Source organism: Dendrobates tinctorius, unplaced genomic scaffold (genome assembly GCF_039654945.1).
Source record: "Dendrobates tinctorius isolate UK_male_01 unplaced genomic scaffold, ASM3965494v1 ptg000022l, whole genome shotgun sequence".
NCBI lineage: Eukaryota > Metazoa > Chordata > Amphibia > Anura > Dendrobatidae > Dendrobates > Dendrobates tinctorius.
The window spans coordinates 121,526,430-121,546,803 of record NW_027361690.1 but is presented as its reverse complement, the minus strand read 5'-3'; the positions used below and the strand labels follow the sequence as shown (position 1 = coordinate 121,546,803).

General features: G+C 44.3%; 1 protein-coding gene across 3 annotated transcripts in view; it reads left to right on the top strand.

Annotated features, from left to right (window-relative positions):
* ARHGAP25 (Rho GTPase activating protein 25) overlaps positions 1-20,374 on the top strand; it is a 159,454-nt gene that overhangs the window by 122,954 nt on the left and 16,126 nt on the right. For all 3 annotated transcript variants that reach the window (XM_073569125.1, XM_073569124.1, XM_073569126.1), the window contains 4 exons: positions 4,217-4,424; positions 5,775-5,907; positions 6,488-6,561; positions 19,276-19,397. In XM_073569125.1, the coding sequence (XP_073425226.1) occupies positions 4,217-4,424; positions 5,775-5,907; positions 6,488-6,561; positions 19,276-19,397 (537 nt within the window). The remainder of the gene's footprint in view (positions 1-4,216; positions 4,425-5,774; positions 5,908-6,487; positions 6,562-19,275; positions 19,398-20,374) is intronic.

The window sequence follows — 20,374 nt, the reverse complement described above, 5'->3', positions numbered from 1 at the left end:
CAGAGATGTTGGGAGACCTGTAAAAAGGCAGATTCATCGTAACGGGTCCATGATCTGTCTGGAAATATAATGGCTAGCGTATGTGCCGCTAAAGCATGTATATATTATTGTTGTACAAGTGCTCCTGCTTCTGGGTAATAAGGAGTTAACAATTAGCAGGTAATAGTGAGATTTCACAGGGAGGGGACAGAAATTTTGGTTTGCATCCATTTGTGTAAAACAAAGGCAGCCCTTTGTGTGACAGGCAGGTATGAGCAGGCCCGAACCAAGATCCACAGCACAGCTGGGAAGACGGAAAGCAGCCTCTCGCTGCACCTCCAGCCACCGGGGATCCAGTAACAGCGGAGAGTGCTCTCCTCTCGGGATGTCTCAGTGGTATAGGAAGTTAGGATGGGATTTTGGCTGTATCCCGGCTCTGAAGATGAGACTACTGTGCCTCGCTGATGGGAGACTGACACTAAAGCTGCAGCACAGAGGTAGAGATGACTTTGTACTGACCTACTCCAGCAGGTTGATGTTCTGGAACCCTACTAGACTGTGCAGTGGAGCAATCGATGAAATCAAGATCCCGACAACACATCGGATTGCACTCGGACCAATGTAATCCTTTGTGGTCGGTCGCACTTCCGATATTTTCCGCCAACAAAGACTATCCGAGGAAAAAGATTGCTGCATGTCTGAGTTTGATCTGATATTCATATCGCACTCGACCATGCAAGTCAATGAGCTCATGGAAGCCATTGGACTGCACTCGGATGACGTCTGAGTGCAGTCTAATTTACGCACATTGACAGATTGAAGAAGATGGAGCATATTTTCTCCATCTTCTTTCCATCCAAGAAAGTCAGATCACACACTCTGGTCAAACTCTGAGAAGAGTGTCATTTGCATAACCTGCCTGATTCTCTGTGGAGAGGGAACATGCAATCATCTGCACCTGACCTTCGCTATATTCATATTTCTGTAATGTATAAAGTTTTATAAGGTAATAGGTCTTTCCATATAATTGCAGCTGTGTTGGTTAAGATTCTATAGATTATCTTTTGATCTTAGTGATTAAAAACGATGTCTGGAATTAGAAAGAATGGTGAGGTTTACACTGCGTCATAGGCTGTGTCCAGTAGTGCAGCTCAGACTGTTTAGTCTCATACAGCTTTTTAATGATTAGTACCCGTTCTTCTCATTCAGTGAACGGTACAGTTTCTATGAAATGCTCAAGCACAATATTACTGCTATTCTCTTACGAAGGGTTCGCTCACATCTGCGTATAAAAAATCACTCTGATGTTCATCCTGAAAAGTTGGACTAGTGTCATCATGCGTATGTCACTCCTTATGTCATGCAAGTGGGTCGCCCTCCCAGGGCTGTGGGGTACTCTGTACCGGGCCGGTGTCAGCGGGATGTGTCACAGCAGCGGTGACCCGGTCCGTGGCCCTGGGCGCCCAAGCAATGGGGGGGGGGGGGGGAATTGAAATGGTGAAATGTAATTGTTGGAATGAATAGTTCGTGACGCCACCTGTGGTATTCGGCAAGTAAGATGTTAAGCCGACGCTGCATGCAGATCCTCTGGGGCTGGTGGTGTGTTGCAGCCAAGATGGTGAAGCTCCCCACAGGTGGAGCTGTAGCCCCAGGGCAGTGTAGATGTAGGGGTAGAGGAGAGGCACAGGCGGTGTAGAAGCTGATACCCCGATGTAGTAGTACAGGGTGTGTTAGTGCAGGAATAATTGGAGGACACCAGGGCATGTAGTTCCAAAGCTTTACTCACAGTCTGTAGTACACACAGGTGCCTGCCTCTGTGCTGTGTCCTCCGGGTCAGGGACCCAGTCAACCTCCAGGTCAGATGGAATGCTCCCTTCCAACACTCCGCCAACATGTGCCTTTCTGAACATCTCCTCTTATAGCGCCTTTGGTGTGAAGTACTCGTAGTACTGAGTTACACTGGAGTTCCTCCTGACAGATGTTCCCAAGAACTATACTTGTATGGCAGACAGCTGTAGCCTGCTTCGGGGACTCCTTGCTCCTAAGTCCCGGCTCACTATCCAAGTTGCTGTTGTGCCCTCAAGTCTTAGATGGGAGTAGTGCATTTACAGCTCACTACTCCACCGGTGTCTGCTGTAGGACCATTAGTATCCATACAACCTCGGGGACCGGGCCCCGGCCTTGCGCTTAGAACTTCTAGGCAGGGTTTTCTGCTACCCCACGTCCTCTGTTCCCTTTTACTCCTTCGTTCCGTACTAGTCTCTCCTTCTTATGGAAGATCAGGTTTCTGTTCAATGTCTTTCTCCTTCTTTCCTTTCCCATGCCAGCAGACCCAGGTCACCGGGATCTGCTGCAGCACCTCCTTCCTCCATCCCTCTCCCAGGGATCTTCTCTCCTCACTCCTCTGAACTGAACTGACTGACTGACCCAGAAATCCTAAACCTTCCCGCTCTTTTGTGTATTCTAACTCCACCCGCCTCCCAGCAGGTTTCGTGTTCCAAGCAGAGAGCCACCAAAGGTGCTCTGCTACACTCTAAGCAGGGAGCCGCAATGTGGCTTTGCTGAACTACTGTGTGGTGTGAGATGCAAGTGTTTGAGCGTGGTCAGGAGCCTCCAACCTACCTGGATGATGGGGTACCACACATCAGGAGGAGGTGCAGTACCTCTGTGGCAACTGATTCCTCAGGGGCGCCACACAAGCATGCAGCTTGTTTCTCACCCAGCATCCATATGACATGTGTTCTTATCTTTTACGTAATATAATGCTCTGTGTAATTTAAAGCTAGTTGGCAAAAATAAAAAAGCAATCTTATATAATGATATATATATATATATATATATATATATATATATATATATATATATTAGATGGATATTACCCAGATACAGTAGATATTATAAACTTGCATTCGTTGGTGCCTTTCGGGTGAGGTTTGTTGTACAGCTTTTTATGCTTGTTTAACCTAGGAAATAAAAAGTTTAACAAAATGGCGTTGGATCACACCTATGTTATGAAACCAGAAAAGGTAAAGCAAACAGTTGTGAGCTGATATTATCAGGCAGGGAGGGTGCATGGTTATTGGGCCCATCCCAGCCTAAAAATACCAGCCCACATATGCCCCAGAAATGAGGCATCACATGAGATGCTCGAAGTCTTGTAATTCACCTTTGCTCTTCCCGAATGCCCTGGTGCATTGGAAATCTAACCATTGGCATCTGAAAGGTTAAGCAGCTGTGATCCGAGAGCTTGCTCCGGCAGCAGCAGTTACTGGAGAATGTCAGCTGTGTAAAACAGCCAGCATCTGCTGAGTATGGAGAAGGCTCAGCAGATGTCAGAAGAAGACGGTGGACTACAGCCATGGGCCAGGGTGGATAGGCATTGGCCCCCCAACTCACGGGCCGCTTAACAGTTACATAGTCTGTCGCCATTGGTGGTGTACCACATAGAAGAGAGAAGAGGTCAGCAATAAAACCACGTGACTGTGACTTTACATGTAATGGTATTAATATACATAGTTTGGTGAATTTTCTAAAGTGTACCACAATCTGCGCCATCAGTTGGAACACTTCCATCAGTTCAGGTTTTTCTTGCTTCTGCAAGTTAAATGAAACAATTGTCATATTGACTTCAGTGTTGCGCAAGAAAAATTGTTTGCCAATTCCAATAAAACTCTCCTTTGTGAAAACAAAATGTTATCTGTGTAACTTTTCAGAGCATCCCAGCAGGAAAAATAATGGATGAGGCCACATTGGCCTAAGTATTGATTATTTTGGGCTCACAGAGTGATGATATTCCTCTCCTTACTCCTGATATGGGATGTTCTCATTTCTCCATATCTCTGTTACAGTGGTTTACAGACTGTCATAAAGTAGTTGAGATATGATTTATCTGGGGCGACTGTGACTGATGTTTTGGCCACGCTGTGGCTGATGGGCTATTCTGTGGTCATGGTGTGTGGTCAGTATTTTATGGGCTCTATATTTGGCCTCTATGTGACGTGAGTATAGCTTCATGCTGTGGTAACTATTATGAGGAAACGTCTTTGCTTATCTGGTCACTTACGTGGTTATTTTTGGCCCTATTCTTGGTATCATTTAGATCCTCTTCTTTACTACTACGTATCCACTGGTTGGATATTTGCTTTTACTTGGTAGATGTTACTGTAATTATGTGGGTACTGTGTGGTAAAGTCGCAATAAATAATACAGTTACATGTTCTATGCTTTGTATTTGCAGCTGTTTTCGGCCAACGTCTGGCAGACACTGTAGCGTATGAGAAGAAATTTGGAAGACACATGGTTCCCATATTAATGGAAAAATGTGTAGACTTTATCCTACAAAACGGGCTGAATGAAGAAGGGGTATTCCGACTTCCAGGACAGGACACTCTGGTGAAGCAACTCAAGGAAGCATTTGATGCAGGAGAAAGGCCTTCCTTTAGCCGGTACACCATACGATACTGCTAGATACTTATACTAGATACTCAGTAGATTCGATTATTATAGATTATTAATGTAAAATAGCACTCCTTCACAGGGAAATAAACTGATTCTTTAGTGCCTCCTATCATCTAGAAATCTGCAAAAAATATTCAGTACACCACTTTTACAGCCAGGATACATAGCACCTCACATAGTCAAGCAGACCCCCTTCTCTGACCATTAGCAATAACTCCGGAAAAAGTTCAGTCTGTAGAAGGGTATCTAGGGTTTGCTTGATAAAGTGATGGACATATAGGGTAGTTCCCTAGAAGAAAGCTGGTTTGCATGCTCCTTCCCAAAAATTATTGCCCCAAAGACTTCTTGCCAGTCGGATCTCCACTAGGAGACCCAATACCTTCTACATTCTCTTGCCTGCCAAATGGTTACTTTAGAAAATTGTCTACTCAACAATCTCTATAAACCAAGGGTGGGTAATTAATATTGCTGAGGGGCCACATGAGAGACCGTGACTGTTGTGGAGAGCTGAACCTATAGGCTGAAATTATTATGATCAACATTAATATATGAATTACAATTATAATTATTATTGTATTTAATATTAACACTTTATTTTGAGAAGAATTAAATATACTGTCTCCCCCATAAGTACCATATGAGCCCAAATACAGCCCCCTATATGCAGAAGGAGCCCCCTCAGCTTCCTGCTTACAGTATGAGATCCCACATTACCCCTCTATGTACAGTATGAGACCCCCACATAGCCCCCGTAATACAATATGAACCCTCACATAGCTCCCTATATATAATGTTTTACACCCACATAGTCTCCTATATACAGTATGAGTACTCACATAGTCCCCTATATACCGTACATGCAAACATCTCATCCACATATGACAAAAAGAAACAACACATACTCGCCTCGCTCCTTTTCTCCCGGCGCACCGCCTCGGTCTCTGGTGTAGTTACTTTCCATACAGCAGACATGACGTAAAGACTTCATCGCGTTTTCTATCTCACAGACTGATTGGTGGAAGAAGGAGCCGGCGGCTCCGTTCTGCAAATATATATTCACCGCTGTCTGCAACTTGGGGGCATGGGGCAGCCTGAGGGTCACTGTTTTCAGCCCTCCAGCTGTCTTTGTCCACAGGCCTAACTGAAGCAGCCGGTGAGCCGTATGTAGACTGCAGGCCGCACTTTGCCCAGTTCTGCTATAAACCATTACAAGCAACAAAACCATTATGATCAAGACGATGTAAAAACTCTCAAAAATGTTCTAGCACCCATGAAAATCTATATTCTCTGCTGGATCTTTTTGTAAGCTCATATAGGTTTTACAATGCTCTTTTCAGGGACACCGATGTGCACACAGTGTCTTCTTTGTTCAAACTGTACCTTCGGGAACTGCCTGAACCAGTCTTTCCATGGTCCCAATATGAAGACTGTCTGGCATGTGAGAATACAATGAGTATTGATGAGGAGAAGGTAAGTAACATAGAAATGATAATTTTGACTGAATAGCTAAATAACTAAAGAGTAAGCAAAACTAAAACCAGCCTGGAGATGCCACTGGAAGGGTTTCTGACACTTCATGATTCCTTAAAATACCAACGACTTTGGTTCCCAGTTTCCTGACTTACTTATTTTTTGAAAGCTAGCGCTGCTTATAGTTTTACACAAATTTCATGGCCTGTATATGTTATGCAGTTGTGCTAATGGGAACCATTTTTACATTCTCAATGTGGGCACGAATAGGGAGCAGTGAGACTTATGGTGAATACCAATATTGGCCTTCTCCCATGACACTGTAGAAAGGTTTCCTGAATTGAAGGGTGATCTAAGCTTCAGAGTTTAGTCCCTCTTCTACCTCATGATTTTTGGATGTTGTTCCTGACTAATATCTAGTGCCTTTTTGTAAGTTTTTAAAACCAATTGAAAAGGGGCCAATGTAGGAAAACCCTGCCTCCCTTCGGCACATTGTAGTCTTGCTTACATGGAAGTATTGAGGGCATAGAGAATGTTTCTGAACAAGGTCTTTGATAATATTTCCTTATTATGTTTCCAGGGCCATGAAGAACTCATGAAACAGATAAAACTTCTTCCTAGAGAGAATTACAATCTCCTCAGCTTTATATGCAGGTATAATCTTCATAGTTAGTCAGTGAGTCCTCCCTGCCACCACACATAATAAGTTCATGACACTTTCTGCATGGAAAACTTAATGCCTTGTGTACAGCTAGGTCCATATATATTTGGACAGAGACAACATTTTTCTAATTTTGGTTATAGACATTACCACAATGAATTTTAAACAAAACAATTCAGATGCAGTTGAAGTTCAGACTTTCAGCTTTCATTTGAGGGTATCCACATTAAAATTGGATGAAGGGTTTAGGCGTTTCAGCTCCTTAACATGTGCCACCCTGTTTTTAAAGGGACCAAAAGTAATTGGACAGATTAAATAATTGTAAATAAAATGTTCATTTCTAGTACTTGGTTGAAAACCCTTTGTTGGCAATGACTGCCTGAAGTCTTGAACTCATGGACATCACCAAACGCTGTGTTTCCTCCTTTTTGATGCTCTGCCAGGCCGTCACTGCGGTGGTTTTCAGTTGCTGTTTGTTTGTGGGCCTTTCTGTCTGAAGTTTAGTCTTTAACAAGTGAAATGCATGCTCAATTGGGTTGAGGTCAGGTGACTGACTTGGCCATTCAAGAATATTCCACTTCTTTGCTTTAATAAACTCCTGGGTTGCTTTGGCTTTATGTTTTGGGTGATTGTCCATCTGTAGTATGAAACGACGACCAATCAGTTTGGCTGCATTTGGCTGGATCTGAGCACACAGTATGGCTCTGAATACCTCAGAATTCATTCGGCTGCTTCTGTCCTGTGTCACATCATCAATAAACACTAGTGACCCAGTGCCACTGGCAGCCATGCATGCCCAAGCCATCACACTGCCTCCGCCGTGTTTTACATATGATGTGGTATGCTTTGGATCATGAGCTGTACCACGCCTTCACCATACTTTTCTCTTTCCATCATTCTGTTAGAGGTTGATCTTGGTTTCATCTGTCCAAAGAATGTTCTTCCAGAACTGTGCTGGCTTTTTTAGATGTTTTTTAGTAAAGTCCAGTCTAGCCTTTTGATTCTTGATGCTTATGAGTGGCTTGCACCGTGCAGTGAACCCTCTGTATTTACTTTCATGCAGTCTTCTCTTTATGGTGGATTTGGATATTGATACGCCTACCTCCTGGAGAGTGTTGTTCACTTGGTTGGCTGTTGTGAAGGGGTTTCTCTTCATCATGGAGATTATTCTGCGATCATCCACCACTGTTGTCTTCTGTGGGCGCCCAGGTCTTTTTGTATTGATGACTTTACCAGTGCTTTCTTTCTCAGGATGTACCAAACTGTAGATTTTGCCACTCCTAATGTTGTAGCAATTTCTCGGATCGTTTTTTTCTGTTTTTGCAGCTTAAGGCCTCTTTCATACTTCCGTTTTTGACCATCAGTCAAAATCCGCCAGTTTTTGAAAAAAACGGATCCGTCATTTTTTTGGAGGATCCGATTTTTTCCGCAATTGAGTTGCATTACCGGCGGATCTTGACGGATGGCCATCCGTTTTTTTGCGGATCCGCCAAAATGTTTGCGTCCGCCGGCATGCCTGGACAGACCCTGCAACTTTTTTTGGCTGTAGGATCCGCATTTTTCAGTGCGCATGCCCGGAGAAACGAAGTCAGCCGGGGATTTAACCCTGAAATCCTTTCTGGCGGTGGAAAAAAAATTCTCTCTCTCTCTTTTTCTCTCTTTCTCTTTCTCTTTCCTTTAAAGTTCTGCATTCAACGGATCCATCCATCAAAAACAGGTCCGGTGCCATCCGTTTGCATCAGTTACAAACGGATCCGCTTTCCGCCATTTTGGCAGGTTTTAACTGACAAGAAAAAACGGAAGTGTGAAAGGGGCCTAAGGATGGCTTGTGTCACCTGCATGGAGAGCTCCTTTGACCGCATGTTTCCTTCACAGCAAAACCTTCCAAATGCAAGCACCACACCTCAAATCAACTCCAGGCCTTTTATCTGCTTAATTGAGAATGATATAACGAAGGGATTGCCCACACCTGTCCATGAAATAGCCTTGGAGTCAATTGTCCAATTACTTTTGGTCCCTTTAAAAACAGGGTGGCACATGTTAAGGAGCTGAAACTCCTAAACCCTTCATCCAATTTTAATGTGGATACCCTCAAATGAAAGTTGAAAGTCTGAACTTCAACTGCATCTGAATTGTTTTGTTTAAAATTCATTGTGGTAATGTCTACAACCAAAATTAGAAAAATGTCTCTGTCCAAATATATATGAACCTAACTGTATGTACACACACGCGGTTACACAATCACCTCTACAGTGGCATGTAAAAGTTTGGGCACCCCTGGTCAAAATTACTATTATTGTGACCAGTTAAGCAAGTTGAAGATGACACATTTTCTCTGTATTTTAGGCCAAAAAATTTATATATTGTCATTTTAAAAATTACAATATGGAAAATAGGCCAATGCAAAAGGTTTGGCACCCTGCATAGTTAGTACCTAGTAGCACTCCCTTTTAAAAATATCACAGCTTGTAAACGCTTTTAGTAGCCAGCCAAGAGTCTTTCAATTCTTGTTTGATTGATTTTCATCCATTCTTCCTTGGAAAATTCTTCCATTTCTGTGAGATTCCTGGGTCGTCTTGCATGCACTGCTATTTTGAGGGCTAGCCACAGATTTTCAATGATGATCGAATCGGGGGACTGTGAGGGCCATTGAAAAACCTTTAGCTATCGCCTTTTGAGGTAGTCTATTGTGGATTTTGATGTGTGTGATCATTATCCATTTGTAGAAGCCATCCTGTTTTCAAATTCAGCTTTTTTACACATGGTGTTATGTTTGCATCAAGAATTTGTTGAAATTTCATTGAATCCATTCTTCCCTCTACCTGTGAAATGTTCCCTGTGCCATTGTCTGCAACACAACTCCAAATCATGATTGATCCATCCCCATGCTTAATGGTTGGAGAGATGTTCTTTTCCTGAAATTCTATGCAATTTTTTCTCTGCACATACCTTTGATCATTGTGACCAAAGAGTTTTATTTTAACTTCAACGATTCACAGGACTTGTTTCTAAAATGCATTGGGCTTGTTTAATGTTCTTTTGCATACCTCTGATGCTGAATTTTATGGTGAGGGTGCAGGAGAGGTTTTCTTCTGATGACTCTTCCATGAAGGCCATATTTGATAAGGTGTCTCTGAACAGTAGAACAATTACCACAACTCCAGAATCTGCTAAATCTTTCTGAAGGTCTTTTGCAGTCAAGTGGGGGTTCTGATATGCCTTTCTAGCAATCCTACAAGCAGCGCTCTCTGAAATTTTGCTTGGCCTTCCAGACCTTATCTTGACCTCCACTGTTCCTGTAAACTGCTATTTATTCGGACTCCCATGACAGCACCATGAGAGAGGGGATCCGCCCTATAGGAACAGGAAACCTACAGATACAAAAGGGCGGCACCTCTCCCACGCATCAGTTGGTTTCCTGTTCCTGAGGGGACGGGATCCTACAGAAGATTTGGATCCCAGGCCGGCCAGCCGACACCGGTAGCGAGGGGGTCTCCTACCTCGGCCTGGTTCGGATTTCCTGGAAGACGCCACGGTGGCCCAGGATGGGTGTCACGGCGGTGGCGTGGACAGCAGGGAGCGGCGTCCGGAGGATGTCCGTCTCCAGGAATTTAGCCGCCGCCGGTAAGTATACCCCCCCGGGGATTCCCGGCTCCGGCGGCGCATATGGGTTGGCAGCGCTGTGCAGGGGGCTGCGACCGGGCGCTGCTCCGGAGCTCCCGGGCGTCCCGCGAGACTTCCGGCGTTTCCGGGGTAGCGGTGACGTCAGGGGGCGGGCGGAGGAGGCGCTTCCGGGTCAGCGCGCCACTGCGCATGCGCGGCGATTCCAAGATGGCGGCGCCCATCGGAAACACCGATGGCGCGAGTTCGGGCGCCAGCTGGGGTAGGGAGCTCCATTAAGGGGGGGGAGGGGCGCGGCATGGATACTGCTGACCGGAGGAGGGGGTATTTAGGCGGGACCCGGGCAGGGTTCCTTGCCTTGGCCACATTACTACATGCAGCAGTGTGCAGCAGCAGCAGTGGTAATGGAAAGCGATCGAGAGCAGCAGCAGCAGCAGCAGCAGCGGCAGAAGCAAGGGCAGCAGCGGCAAACATCACTGCCGCCCCTGGATGACCTTCGGCAGGTCAAACAGAAAAAGAAAGGGTCCCGTGACAGTAATGCGGGACGAAGTGACCAGTCCACTCGTAAAAGCTCCTCCAGGCAGACAGGAGCATCGACCGAAAGAAATCCCCCTCGTTCTCCGGTACTTGATTGTGGCACTGGTAAGTGATCTTCGTGAAAGTTCACTCAGTGACGGGACCCCCCTTCTGTGTTTTTCTTTTCTAGGGAAAGAAAGCTACAAGTAAAAATAAGCATAGGGAATGCGCACTCTGTGCATGCCCATTACCGGATGCGTGCCTCAAAAGATTGTGCCCCCCTTGTATTCAGCAGACGGTGGCAGATGAGTCGCCTGCAGTAGCGGCGAGTTTGAGAGACATTGTCAGGGTAGAAATGAGGGAAACCCTAAAGTCCTTGTCTCAGCCGCAAAGTCTAAGGGGCGAGGTCCCGGCGGAATCTGATTCCTCGGTAGAGTGGAGAAAAAGCAGAGACTCCCAGGCTTCATCTCCCTCGTCCTCCTCAGGAGAAGAGGACTCGGGGCGATTTTGTCTGCCTCTTGACCGGGTAGACAAGCTGGTCAAAGCAGTCAGAGGGACAATGGAGGTAGAGGAGCCTAAGCCCCATTTATCCATGCAGGATGTCATGTTCGGTGGGCTGGAACAGAGGAAGCGGAGAGTCTTTCCGTTAAATCAAAAGATACAGGATCTGATCCACAGAGAGTGGAAAAAACCGGACAAAAGAGGGTCGCTACCACCAGCCCTCAAAAGGAGATACCCCTTCGACGATCCGGCAGTAAGTTCTTGGGACAGAGCCCCCAAATTAGACGCTGCCATTGCGAAGGCATCAAAAAGATCCTCGCTCCCCTTTGAGGACATGGGAGCCCTTAAAGATCCCTTAGATAGGAAAGCTGATACTTTCCTGAAAAACACCTGGGAGATGGCGGCCGGGTCCTTAAGACCAGCAGTGGCTTCAACGTGCACGGCCAGGTCCATGATGGTCTGGTTGGACCAGTTGGAGTCACAACTAAAACAGGGTACATCAAGACAGACAATTCTTGGGGCCCTACCGACCATCCAAGAGGGAGCAGCCTTCCTGGCAGATGCCTCAGCGGATGCAGTGAGAATGGCCGCCAGAGCAGCAGGTCTCTCTAACGCAGCTCGCAGAGCCCTGTGGCTAAAGTGCTGGCAGGGAGACATCCAGTCCAGAGCAAAGCTCTGTGCGATTCCATGTGAGGGCGAATATTTGTTTGGGACTGTCCTAGACGAGCTGCTTGAAAAGGCGGGGGACGACAAGAAAAGATTCCCAAACCTTTCATCAGCGTCCTACCGTCGCCCATTTGGTAGAAGGAGATTTGGCCAGGGGAGAAGGCGCAACTCTTCGCCTGTTAGAGATCGACCCAGATGGGAAGACAGAAGGAGACGAGGTACGGGATATATGTTTACACGCTCGTCGAGAGATCAAAAGAAACCAAATCAATGACTAGCGGTTCCCGTAGGGGGTAGACTGTCATCCTTCTTCCCGGCATGGTCACAGATTACGAATAGTGACTGGGCGCGTAAGGTAATATCCACCGGGCTTAGGTTGGAGTTTACCCAGATCCCGCGGGACACCTTTAAACTGACCCCCTTAAGATCTTCTCATCTCGAACAAGCGGCTTTAGAAGCGGAAGTCTTGAGCCTATGTCAGAAAAATGTTCTGGTAGAGGTTCCAGAGGCTGAAAGAGGAAGAGGGTTTTACTCTCCCCTGTTTCTAATCCAGAAGCCTGATAACACATTCAGAACGATTATAAACCTTCGTTCCCTTAACGAGTTTTTGATTAATCATAAATTCAAAATGGAGTCCATTAATACAACAATAAAAATATTGTTTAAAGGTTGTTTTATGGCAGTCATAGATTTGAAAGACGCGTACTATCATGTACCTATCCATACAGACTTCCAGCAGTTCCTGAGGGTGGCAGTTTCAGTAGAGGGCACAGTACGTCATTTTCAGTATAGAGCCCTTCCCTTTGGTCTCTCAGCAGCACCCAGGGTTTTTACAAAGTTAGTGGCCGAAGTTATGGCTCACTTACGGGAGGTGGACGTCTTAATCATTCCATATTTAGACGATTTCTTGATTGTAGGAAAATCGGTGGGTCATTGTAAATCCCAGATAGAAAAAGCTAAATCCAGGTTAGAAAACCTGGGATGGATTTTAAACTACGAGAAATCCCGACTCCAGCCCTTAAAAATACAGAAATTTTTAGGGTTGATACTAAATTCAGACACTCAGCGGTGCCTGCTACCACTAGATAAAATACAAAAGATACAGGAGCAGGTTCTTCGGGCAATGGATAATCCATCTATGACCCTCAGACAGGCCATGTCCCTGTTAGGTTCTCTAACTTCATGCATCCCAGCAGTAAGGTGGGCACAGTTCCATACCAGAACCCTTCAAAACGACGTCTTGATTAATAGCAGGGCCCTTGGAGGCTCCTTACAGGGTCGGATGTGTCTAAGCCCCTCAACTGTTGCATCACTGAGATGGTGGCTTGAGAGCGAGAACCTAGCGTCAGGGGTGCCCTGGATAACACAGATAACCCGTATTATAACCACAGACGCAAGTTCCTTCGGTTGGGGAGCCCATATGGGGGACATAGTGGTACAGGGCCAGTGGGATTCTAATTCTAAAATCTCATCCAACCAGAGAGAACTATTGGCGATAGAGCGGGCAGTCAAGAAACTCATTATCTACCTGCAGGGCCATCATGTGAGGATACACTCGGACAACCAGGTAGCGGTAGCATATGTCAACCACCAAGGTGGAACCCGCTCCAGCGCTCTGATGCAGATAACAGAACGGCTCCTCCAGATAGCAGAGAGAAATTGTCTATCTTTGACCGCGCTCCACATCAGCGGAAAGGACAATGTAAGAGCAGACTTTTTAAGCCGCAAGGCTCTAAGACAAGGAGAATGGGCTTTGAACAAAAATATTTACCGCCAGATTGTCCGCAGATGGGGCCAGCCAGAGGTAGACCTCTTTGCCACCAGAAAAAACAGAAAAGAAAGATTGTTCTGCTCTCTGAACCCCAGGGAAAATCCCCTGGCGGTGGATGCCCTACTGATAAGATGGGATTTTTCTCTGGCATACGCCTTCCCACCATTGAATCTTCTTCCTCTGGTAGTCAGGAAGATCAGAGAGGATCAGGCAAGAGTCATACTGATTGCCCCCTTTTGGCCCAGGAGGACCTGGTTCGCATGGTTGAGGATCATGTCGGTAGGCGATCCCTGGGTACTGCCGAACCCTCCGGATCTCCTCTACCAGGGGCCAGTCAGCCACCCACAAGTAGCGGGACTTCATTTGACGGCGTGGTATTTGAAAGGTCACTATTAAAAAATAGAGGGTTCTCCAAGAACTTAATTGACACCCTCCTAAGAAGCAGAAAATTAACCACCACTAATATCTATGCTAGGACCTGGAAACGCTTCCTGTCCACCTTTCACTTTGACATCAGAGATGGAATTCCCACAAAACATATTCTGGAATTTCTCCAGAAAGGGTTCGAATTGGGTCTCTCCACAAGCACGCTAAAAGTACAAGTTTCAGCCTTAGGGGCCCTGTTTGCAGCTGATATTGCAAAAGATTATTGGGTAGCAAGGTTCATCAGAGCAGCGGCCAGATCGAGACCTATACACAAAGACAGATGCGTACCGTGGGACTTAAACTTAGTCCTTACAGCCATGACAGAAAGTCCGTTTGAACCTTTAGATTCCGCCTCACTAAAGATTATATCCCTTAAAACAGCATTCCTGGTAGCAATAACATCCGCACGTAGGGTGAGCGACATACAGGCACTCTCCAGATTGCCTCCTTACACAGAGTTCTTACAGGATAGAGTGATCCTAAGGCCAGATCCAGCATACCTTCCCAAGGTAGCAACACAATTCCACAGGACACAGGAGATAGTTCTGCCTTCCTTCCTCCCTAACCCAACCAACCCTAAAGAGCAGAAACTCCAGGCGTTAGATATTAGAAGATGCTTACTGACATATTTAGCAGCCACGGATCCTTGGAAGAAGGAGAACGCATTATTCCTATCCTTCCAAGGTTCCAGGAAAGGATACAGAGTATCAAAACGCACATTAGCAAGGTGGATTAGGGAGGCTATCTCTCTTGCCTACACAGCAGGTGGCGGTCCGGCTCCACAGAACCTGAGGGCACATTCCACTCGGGCCATGGCATCATACTGGGCGGAGAGATCTGGAGTATCAATTGATCAAATATGTAAGGCGGTCACCTGGTCATCTCCTTCCACCTTTTTTAACCACTATCGGTTAGACATGGGTGCCTCCTCAGACCTCACCTTTGGGCTAAGGGTGCTGCAGGCTGTAGTCCCTCCCTAAGTTAGTTTACATCTCTGTAATTCTCTCGTGGTGCTGTCATGGGAGTCCGAATAAAGTATTAAGTTACATACCGGTAACGGTATTTTTCGGAAGCCCATGACAGCACCCTTAGTTCCCTCCCTTGTTCACGTATAGGGGTGCACTCCTTTAGAAGATTGTTCATAGAATCACCATATGTGGGAGATGGTATGAAATAATTCGGTTAAATAGGGTAGATAGGTTGTATATATCATATGTTGTGTACTAACCATGGTAGCCTCTCAAGCTCTGTAATCCAACTGATGCGTGGGAGAGGTGCCGCCCTTTTGTATCTGTAGGTTTCCTGTTCCTATAGGGCGGATCCCCTCTCTCGTGGTGCTGTCATGGGCTTCCGAAAAATACCGTTACCGGTACGTAACTTAATACTTTCTGAATTACATATTGAACTGAGGAAAGGGCAACTTGAAAACGCTTTGCTATCTTCTTATAGCCTTCTCCTGCTTTGTGGGCCTCCACCATTTTCAGAGTGCTAGGCAGCTGCTTAAAAGAACCCATGGTGGCTGTTTTTTTGCACAAGGTTAGAGGAGGCTATGTGTTTCTAAACCTGTGGAATCTGCATCACCTGGCATTTCCTAACATTGAGGGTGAGCAAGCCATATCCCTTACAGGCTAATTAAGGTCTGAAACCTTGGTCAAAATTATCTGAGCACACAAATCTCCAAAGGTGCCCAAACTTTAGACCATTTTTCTTTTTGTAATTTTTAAAATGTGAAAAAATTACAATGTGTATTACTTTTTAGCCTAAAATACAAAACAAATGTGTCATCTTTAACTTTAGGCCTTTTAGAGATCATTTTATCTTCAACTTGCTTAACTGTTCACAATAACAGTAATTTTGACCAGGGGTGCCTAAACTTTTGCATGCCACTGTACATACACACCCACTATGTTGCTATTTTTCAAAACTACCGTACACCCCCCATGATTTGACTTCCATTGATCGTCATAATCTCATACTTCAACTGCTCATGAAGAACGTACCTATATCCTACAAAGAGACCACGGTAGGCTGTGGTTTTCCACATGCAGCTACCGTATAACATCTACTTTTGTAAACCTCAACTTTTCTGTAAAACAAACAGTTGTTAATAGAACATTCACAGTCGATCAGTCACTATATTTCACAGTACAAATATAATACGTCAAGAGACACATAAAGGTCTAAAAAAAAATCCTATGAAATCACATGAAAGAGTCCAACTCTGACATGGATTACCAAAGAAAGGATCCCAGTCTCGCCAGGTGTAAGATATATGTTTATTTTAAATGGATCCAGTTTGTATAGTGAAATGTGGTGAAAGAATAGTTTTAAGCATTTTGAAAAAAAGTAGTCTGTAGGGCTTATACCCCTGAAATGATTATTCCACTGGTCAAAAATACAAAAACATACATTTGGGTTTTGGCGGTTCTAAGAAAGCATCGTGCATCAATACTTATTGGGTGCATTCAGTGATTGACTGTAACGTCAAAAGAGGGTTGTTTTCTACAATTAGTCCATGTTTTAAATTTCTGTGATTTTTGTAGCCTCTAGTGGGCCAGTCCAACTCTGAATTCCAACGTGTCGGATCCTTCTCACCCTGACACTGGAGTTTCTCTTTAAATGAAACTTATGACAATACCGTTGTAGTCCCACGTTAATGTAGCGGTCAGATGTCATATATTCCCTAACAAAAAAGTATAACTAAGGTCATACAAAAATGCAAAAGTATTGTTGAGAGATTCATTAAAACACACTAAAGGAAAAGGGTTGTAACCCAGACTAAGGCTAAACGTCCCAAGAGCAGTTAATCAAATACAGAACCAAAAAAGAAAATGTGTAAGAACTAGATACATAAAAACTAATCAAGTAATCTTTATTAAATAGTTTGTTAAAAAAGAGGGAATAAATATCTGACATATCAAACATGAACAACAATGATGGATGAGTCTGAAGAGAAAAGGATTAACCCAAAAAAATCAAAGGAAAACCGAAGGACACATAGGGAAAAAAAAGCCTTATATGCAATAAAATGACAACGTCACAGAATCAATAAGCATTGAGTGATGAATTGTTTGAAAAATCTAAGTGACTTAAAAACCATCAAGTGCAGGTAGAGAGTAAATTTATGATTAACCCAATATATCAGGGTAAACAAAATAATAGAGGTGCCAACAATGATGTAGTCACATGCAATAAAAAATGTAAAGTGCAAACAACGAATGTAATAATGTGGACAAAATGAGGGTCACCAACCAAAAACTCCATGTGCGTTTCAACAATGCTGACGGAGCACATTTTCTTATTTGGTTATGTAAAACATGCTATTCAAGGAATCCATACAAAGTAAGGAACCAGGAATAAAGGAAGAGGGGCAGGGCAGCTAGAAATGGTAATATAGACAGCAAATAGAGAATGTTCAAATGCATGGTAGCAACCTAAGTGGAGGGGGATTATTATTATTATTATTATTATTTATTGTTATAGCGCCATTTATTCCATGGCGCTTTACATGTGAGGAGGGGTATACATAAAAACAAGTACAATAATCTTAAACAATACAAGTCATAACTGGTACAGGAGGAGAGAGGACCCTGCCCGCGAGGGCTCACAATCTTCAAGGGATGGGTGATAATACAGTAGGCGAGGGTAGAGCTGGTCGTGCAGCGGTTTGGTCGATCGGTGGTTACTGCAGGTTATAGGCTTGTCGGAAGAGGTGGGTCTTCAGGCTCTTTTTGAAGGTTTCGATGGTAGGTGAGAGTCTGATATGTTGTGGTAGAGAGTTCCAGAGTAGGGGTGATGCGCGAGAGAAATCTTGTATGCGATTGTGGGAAGAGGAGATAAGAGGGGAGTAAAGAAGGAGATCTTGTGAGGATCGGAGGTTGCGTGCAGGAAAGTACCGGGAGACGAGGTCACAGATGTATGGAGGAGACAGGTTGTGGATTGCTTTGTATGTCATGGTTAGGGTTTTGTAATGGAGTCTCTGGGCAATTGGGAGCCAGTGAAGGGATTGACAGAGGGGAGAAGCTGGGGAATAGCGGGGGGACAGGTGGATTAGTCGGGCAGCAGAGTTTAGAATAGATTGGAGGGGTGCGAGAGTGTTTGAGGGGAGGCCACAGAGCATGAGGTTGCAGTAGTCAAGGCGAGAGATGATGAGGGCATGGACTAGGGTTTTTGCAGATTCTTGGGTGAGGAATGAACGGATGCGTGAAATATTTTTGAGTTGAAGTCGGCAGGAAGTGGAAAGGGTTTGGATATGTGGTTGCAGGGGGATGCAGGGGGATGCAGGTGTCCAGTCAGCCTGACTCGCGTTTCACAAAACATGCTTCATCACGGGTTTTCTGGTTACCCTTTTGTGGATCTCTCTGAGGTGAATGACACCAGTTATTGATCCATGCACTTTAAGTGTCAGCATACTGATTTTTCTCCATATACAGTTGAAACTAGAAGTTAGCATACACTGTATAAAAAGACGCATATGCATGTGTTTCTCAATATCGGACATGAAATCAGAATAAACCTTTCCCGTTTTAGGTCAGTTAAAATTACCATAATTATTAATATTTGCCAAATGCCAGAATAATGAGAGAGAGAGAGAGAATGTTTTAAGGCATTTTTATTACTTACTGCAAATTCAAAAGTTTACATACATTTCGTATTTGGTCCCATTGCCCTTAAACTGAATGACTTGGGTCAAATATTTGGGATCTCCTTCCACAAGCTTCTCACAATAGTAGGTCAGAATTTGGGCCCATTCCTCCTGATATTATATAGTATACGGAATTATCTAATTTCCTGTCAATCTGCCAGTTTTGATGATATCTGCCAAAAATCTATTGTTCGTTGCCCCATGTACACCATGTCTGTCATATGTTTTATTTGAATTCTAAATAATCCCCCACAAAGGTTATTAAACAGCTGGGTTTAAATAAAAGGGGTACAAAGATTTTGGTTGCACCCCAGGTTTCAAAACCGTCCTCTTGGTCTCCATGAGTATGATGATAATGTACATCTGATAGCTGGTGGTGAACTTTATTGCAGATTTTGTATTGGGGCCCAGAGCCTCCATCGTTCAGTCATGTCTACTGACGTTTCATCATGACATGTCATACAAGTATGTGCCTTTGTTTCTTAAAGCATTTTCCTGCAAATAAGTCTAAATAGCATTTTTGATGCTTTAAATAAGTAATATTCTGTTCATTTTAAACAGATTTCTTTATGAAGTACAGAAGAACTCCAGCATAAATAAAATGAGTGTAGATAATCTGGCCATGGTGATAGGGGTCAACCTGCTGAGGCCAAAAACAGAAGAACCAGTGGCGCTAATGAGAGGTAATTAATGTGAGGCTTCGACACATGCTATAAACGTCAAGTCAATGGGAAATAAAAGTCGGCATTGAGCGGATGACATTCATCCACTCAATGCCGACTTTTATTCCCCATTGACTTGCATTGGGGTCGGGTTTCGGACGAAACTCCGACTTTTTTTGCCCTAGTTGGACCAGTTTCATCTGAAACAACAAATTTTGTTTCATGAAACCCGATCCGACCAAAGTTGCTCAACTCTAGTGACGTGTCCTGACTTAACAAAATGGTGGTGTAGATCAAACTTGGCAACAGAGATTACCAAGCTTTATCCTAGCATAAAGTAAAGCAATACAAAATTGCTTTGCCAAACAAATCAATGCCCGGTCATCCTATTTATTGGTTGGTAAAAAGAAACAGTCAACCCAAAAATATCAGCCACAGACATTAACAAGCACTTAAGGCTAGAGTCACACGACCTTTTTTCTCTCATCCAAGAAAATAGTTCTGATTATGCTAATCACACACTGATCAGACTCGGATCGGAGTTTGATCAGAGTGTGATATGATTTTCTCAGAGGTGAAGAAAGAAAACAGTTTCTCTACCTTCTCTATATTGATAGTGCGTGACAATCGGACCGTACTCGGATGACATCTGAATGTGGTCTGATCTTTTCCACGGACCCATAAAATTGAAGTATTGGAGGCAAATTGGGCATGCTGCAATTTTTTTCCTCTGACCTGCTCAGTCTGTGGAAAGAATCGGACATGTACATAGCGTTAAAACAACGAATAGCACTTGTTTGATTTGTACGGTTGTGCACACGACGAGCCCTAAAGGAGTGACGGTTACATTATAGTCAGAGAAATAAAGAATTTTTACATGAGACTTGGCTTGCTTATAAGGACGAGTGTCAACATTAAATTCTAAATTTTAATTTGTTGGCTCAATTTCAAGTCAATATTAGAAGAAAGTCAGCTCATTTATTTCGTGTGATATGGAA